Raw genomic sequence first — 6,000 nt, forward strand, 5'->3', positions numbered from 1 at the left:
CAGGGTGCAACCTCGGGGTGCCGCCAGGGGAGTGTTTTTCGCTGCAGGGCCCGGCTAGCCAGTGGTGGTGCCATCAAGCCGGAGTGCAGCTCCTGGACTCCGTTTATGAGGGCTGGGCGAAGCTCTATCTGGAGCAGAATACTCTGCACCACTCCCATGCCACCAGGTGGAGGCGATGGTCTCCACCGCGCAAGGCTGTGCCTCGCCCAGCTTCGGTTGGGCTTCATAAAGGGAAACAGCCGTCCTCTTGAGCTCCAGCACCACCTTGGAGTACTGTGTACAATTCTGGTCGCAATACCTACAGAAGGACATTGTCGAACTGGGAAAGGAGCAGAAGAGGGCAACCGAGATGATCGGGGCCTAGAGTACCTTTCTTATGAGGCAAGGCTACAACACCTGGGGCTTTTTAGTCTAGAAAAAAAGACGACTGCGGAGGAGACATGATAGAAGTCTATATAATCATGCATGGTGTGGAGAAAGTGGATACAGAGCAATTCTCCCTCTCACAGAACACTAGGGGTCATCCCATGAAATTGATTGCCAGGAAATCTAGGGCCTGCAAACAGAAGTACTTTTTCACACAACACATCATCCACTTGTGGAATTCTCTGCCACGAGAGGTGGTGACAGCCAACAACCTGGATGGCTTGAAGAGGGGTCGGGAGAACTTCATGGAGGAGAGGTCTATCAATGGCTACTAGTCAGAGGGTTATCAGGCGATCGGCCACCTCGAGCCTCCAAGGCAGGATGCCTTTGAGTACCAGTTTGCAGGGGAGTCACAGCAGGAGAGAAGGCATGCCCCTTTCAGCTGCTTGTAGGCTTCCAGCAGCATCTGGGGGGCCACTGTGTGAAACAGGATGCTGGACTAGATGGGCCTCCTTGGGACTAGTTTTATTTATTTATTTATTACAAAACAAAAACAGTCAAAATCAGTCAACAACAAAAACAAAAATCCTAAAATACCATAAAACAAATCAGTTAAAAAACAATTTAAAAACCCTGTACATCAAACTGGGTTTACATTAAACAGGATCCAGTAGGGCTGTTCTTATGTTCTTAAGGTGTGCACGGAGCCCTGGGAAGCGTCGTCCTGCCCAGAGCTTTGCCCACAGAGCTCTATGGGGAACTGCTAGGGAGAGGCACACTTCCCAGGGCTCTGTGCCTGCCTCCCCAGCGGTTTCTGGGGCGCAAGGAGGCTTTGTTCCTCTTAAATGGCTACACACACACACACACACACACACACCCCGAATGCTGAGGGACGCACAGGACTGCATGGAGGTCAGTGTGGTGCGGAACGGCTCTTGCACTTCTTCTGCCCAAGTGGCCCCCGCTGGAAAAATAGTGGCGCTCAGGGATCCAGACGCACCAGCAGGCCATCCGTGTCCAGGTTTTAAGTGGCAAGTGCCGAAGTGCCAGCCCCATACCCCACTCAATTGGGGTGGGGGGTGTTGGTTACAAGAAGTCAAGGGGCGTCTCCTAATCTCCTGTGGCTATTCACCCAGGATGGCTGGCCCAAAGAGTGGCGGATACCCCTTTCATCAGAAGAGAGGAAGCATGAGAACCACCTCCTGGTTCTCAATTACGTCCCCAACTGTGGGTCCAGCCAGAGCAGCACTGAGACGCTGGAGGGAAAGAGTCGGGGGGGGGGTGTAGGTGCAGCACTCTGATCCCAGCAGCTGCTATGGAGGAGGGAGGGGCCCCTGGGGCAAGGCTCTCGCCAGAACAGCCGTGCCGTGGGAAAGGCTTAGACTAGACTCCTTCTCCAGCACCATGACGGGGGTGAGATTTGCCTGCTGTCGTTGCGGCTGCCAAACTGGTTCAAGACCGCCAGCAGCTCACCCATCTCGTTTGGCCCTGGCTTCAGGGTATCTCTTGATGACCCAGGAGGAACTATTCCAGACCATCTGCTGACTCGAGCAACAGGGCAGCCCAGGCGTGTGGAACGAGGAGGCCGCCGCCGAGAAGCATCGCCACAAGGCACAGCGTGTACTTGGCACTGTGCCCCGCCACGCCACACCCCTGCTCAGGTGAGCACTTGCTTCACCGTGGCGGCAAAAGCAGCCCGATCCCATCCCCGTTTGCACAGCTGCGGCAGAGTCCTGTTGCTGGGGCTGGCTTTAAGCATCGCTGCTGCTCCAGGCCTGCAAAGCTCCCAGGCGCTTCCCGGTTGCTGCTGAAGGGGTTGGACATGTCTGGACAGCTACGCAGTGTCTGGAAATTGACTGGCTGTCGAGTTGGGGGAAAGAGCGTGTTACTTGGAAGCAAGTGACACTCGCCCATCTAGGAGCCTGGATCCTCGGAGTTGGGGCAGGCAACCTGGGCTTTCCAGCTGTGTTTGAACGATAACTCCCATCATCCCTAGTGATGCATTGGGGCTAGGGATGGTTCAACAGCAGCTGGAGGGCCAAGGTTGCCCAACCCTGGTGCAGACAATATGGAATTCCATGGAGGACCCAGGCAGTGGCCTGACTGACTTGGTCTAAGGCACCTTCTTGTGTTCCAATCCATTTGGGGACGGGGCCATAGCTGCTGCCAGTCAGTGTAGACAATACTGAGCCAGATGGCTCAGTGGTCTGCCTCGGAAGGCAGCTTCCGATGCTGCCTCCTACATCTGCTTTCCTTCTGTAAACTTGTCTACAGATGATCACAAAGACGTCTGAAGTCTCCAGGGCGCCATGCCAACAGAAAGGGACCCTTTCGTGGTTCCTCTGAATTTGCTGTTGCTTGGAGAAGCAGCAGGACAAGAAATCAGCTGAACACTCGTCTGTGGCCTCAGCCATCTTTGAAGTGTGGATAGCTCAGCAGACAGAAAGGAGAGGTGCAAGCAGGGAGACATCCATGTGGGCAGCACAAGTGATCAATGTGCCGCCCCAAGAATGTAGAAAGAGTCGAGAGACCTTGTCGGAGGGAGGAAACTCCCAGGCCCTCTGCAGGAGGAGCAATTCCCTGGGGTGGGTTCCGAGGCAGCCACGGTCATCGTGGCAATTCTGCAAGGATCACATCCTTTCTGTTGCGAAGAGCAGCACACCCCGGTCTGAGTGTGTGGTTGGGAAAAGGACACACATGGCGAGGGCAGGGAATGGACTGGCCGCCGTGGGCATGAAGGGGCCCCCTTTGCTAGGCAGGGTCTGTCCTGTCGGCATTCCGATGCGGGGCTAGTGAGCATGTTGTCCGCTTCGCGGATGGGGCCTGGCCCCGGCATGCAGAAGGTCCCGGGCCCACCCCTGGCAGCAGCATCTCCGAGTAGGGCTGGCAAGCCTCGTCCTGCCTGGGGCCTTGGAGAGCTGCAGTGTGGGCAAGCCTGGCTTGGGGGGCACAAGGCGGCGGCGACGGGAGCAGCTCCCTACTGACTGGCCGCGGCGGCTCTCCTCCAACGCTTCGGGGCGCGGACCTTCCTGCCTGGCTCTGCTTGAGAGAGGCCGGGGGACTGGCAGCGAGGGGGGGGGGCGTTTGCTGCCGGCCAAGCACTGGCTTCGCCCCAGAGCGCCCCCCGCCCCGCCCCGCCCTCTCCCCAATCTCCTCCGCTGAGCTGCCCCGGGGGCAGGCGGAGGCTCTTCTTTCCTGCCACTGGAAAAAGGCTCCGACGGCCCCTCCTCTGCGGCCTCTCGGGCCGGCCCGGAGCTGCCGCGCGCGTCGTCGTGATGCGCCGAGCCCGCAGGACCGCTGCCAAGTTGGGTGCGCCGGTCGGCCCGCCCGCGGGGCTGGCCTGGCCCGCCGACCCACCCAGACTGGGGCATTTCCTCTGAGCTCAGCGAGAGGAGACGGACGGCGCTTCAGCAGCAGCAGCAGCAGCAGCAGCCCCTCTCGAGGCGGCGGCGGCGGCGGCGGGCCAGGGAGAGAGCGAGGGCCGCCCTCCTCCTCCTCCTCCTCCTCCTCCTCGAAGTTCCGGGCGGGCCGCCTGCGAGTCCCGGCGGGGCCGCCGCCCGCCACAAGCAAGAGGGAGCTCCCGCCGCAAAGCGAGCGGAGTCTGGGCGAGCGGGCTGCGGGCTCCCCCAAGGCCTCGCCTTCTCCCCCCCCCCCGCCGCGCTAAGGAGCCACAGGAGGCGGCGCCGGGGCAGGAAGGGGCAGCGGGGGGCCGCCCGCCCCACAGAGAGAGGAGGAGGAAGGAGGAGGAGGAGCAGAAAGGCGGCGGCGGCGGCGGCGACTCCCAGGACCAGGAGGCGCGCCCCGGCCGTCGGAAGTGGAAGGAGCTGCGCCTGAAGACCCGAGGCCGCTACGATGGGCTGAAGGCGCGACCGCAAGAAGGAGAGGGACGATTCCGGCGACATCCCCAGAACTGGAGGCCGGCCGGAGGACTGTGATGTGGCGGCCCCCCCGCGCCTCGAGCGCAAAGCACTCTGGACGCGCTCAGAGGCGCTCCTCGCCATGGCGGCCTACAGCCTCAACCTGCGCGTCTTCTGGCCGCTGGTGACCTGCGGCTGCACGGCGCTGTTCTGCCTGCTGCGGAGCAAGGCCGGGGCGGCGGCGGCCACCTGGGACTGCGGCGTCTCCAGCCTGCCGCTGCTGAAGGGCTCGCTGCTGCTCTGCCTGCTGGCCTACTTGGCGCTGCGCGGCCGCGACTGGCTGCGGGCGAGGCGGCAGCGGGCGGGCGGCCGTGCCAAGCGGGGCGGCGCGGAGGAGGCCCGCCGCGCCACGGGAGGCGCCTGGGGGAGCCCGCCGGCTCGACGGCAGCAGCGGCGGCGGAGCTGGCTGGAGCGCTTCTACGAGCAGCAGCTGCGCCTCTCGCCCCACGTGCTGGGCCACAGCAAGGCGCACGTCAGCCTGGTGGTGGGCGAGGTGGTGCGCGCCGGCAAGGCCCGGGGCCGGCTGGCCTTGCGCGGCGACTTCGTGCAGGTGGGCAGCGCCTACGAGCAGCACAAGGTGCGCCTGAGCCCGGACGCCTTCGACGTGCTGGTGCCGCTGCGCCTGCCGCCCCGCCTGCAGCTGCGCGTCGAGCCGCGCCCCTCCTCGCCGGGGCTGCGCAAGGGCGGCGCCTTCGCTTGCGCCCTGCGGGTCTTGGCCGCCGCCGGCGAGGAGCGCGCCGGGGACGGGCCGCCGCTGAGCGAGGCGCTGTGCGTGGAGCTGGCGCCGGGCGCGGGCCGGCAGCTCTCCTCGGCGCTGGTGCTGCGCTGGTTCCAGGGCCACGTGCAGCGCAGCCTGGGCGCCGTGCGCTGCCGCCTGCAGGAGCGCTGCCGGGTGCGCCTGGCCGTGGGGCCCGGGCGCCCGCTGGCGCTGCACCTGGCGCCCTGCTCGGACTACGTCTGCTGCCACCTCTCGCTGGCGGTGCGCCTCATCCCGGCCATCCCGCTGGGCGAGGCGCTCTTCCTCACCGCCCCGCCGCCGCCGACCCCGGCGGGCAGCGCCTGCTGGACGCTCAACGTCTCCAAGCCCGAGCAGCGGCTGCTGGGCTGGCTGCGCGAGCAGGCGCCGCCCGACTCCTGCCACCTCAAGTGCCTGCAGCTGCTCAAGGGGCTGCGGGAGCTGGGCGCCCGCCGCGCGCCGGCCTCGCTGGGCGCGCACTGGGGCCGCGTGCTCTCCTCGGGCGCCCTCAAGACGGCGCTCTTCTGGCTGCTGCTGCGCGGCCCCCTGCACGCCTGGGCCGACGAGTTCCTGGTGCGCCGCCTGGAGGACCTGGTCCTCTTCCTCGTGGACGGCCTGCAGAGGCGGCGGCTGCTGCACGCCTTCTTCGGCAACGCCGCCGGCCTGCCCGAGGCGGTCGGCCTGCCCAAGATCCTGAAGGAAGCCGCGCCCGTCAACCTCCTGGCCGCCTTCGACGGCCCCACCTTGGACCTGGTGGCCGCGCATCTCCTGAGCACGTGGAGGCAGGCGCCCAGCATCATCCGCACGTGCGGCGGCGGCGGCCACAGTTGCAGGGGCCCCGATCCTGTCTGAGGCCACCACTGGCGAGGCCTTCACTTCGCCTGAGCACGTCGGCAGCCAGCCTCAGGGGGCCAGCAAGATCTTGTGCCTGCAGAAATCCGCGCGGAGGTTCTCCAGGGGGAGGGGCCGCGTGTGGCTCTC

General features: G+C 64.5%; 1 protein-coding gene across 1 annotated transcript; it reads left to right on the top strand.

The window, feature by feature from the left end:
- The first annotated feature begins 3,596 nt into the window (after positions 1 to 3,596).
- Positions 3,597 to 6,000, top strand: ITPRIPL2 (ITPRIP like 2). Its single transcript, XM_053277118.1, has one exon. It carries the CDS (start codon positions 4,366 to 4,368, stop codon positions 5,869 to 5,871), a length of 1,506 nt encoding a protein of 501 aa, XP_053133093.1. The 5' UTR covers positions 3,597 to 4,365; the 3' UTR covers positions 5,872 to 6,000.

Source organism: Hemicordylus capensis, chromosome 13 (genome assembly GCF_027244095.1).
Source record: "Hemicordylus capensis ecotype Gifberg chromosome 13, rHemCap1.1.pri, whole genome shotgun sequence".
Lineage (NCBI taxonomy): Eukaryota > Metazoa > Chordata > Lepidosauria > Squamata > Cordylidae > Hemicordylus > Hemicordylus capensis.

Bases quoted from the DNA above. Each gene is read 5' to 3' on its own strand.
- ITPRIPL2 (XM_053277118.1), top strand. From the start codon at position 4,366: ATGGCGGCCTACAGCCTCAACCTGCGCGTCTTCTGGCCGCTGGTGACC.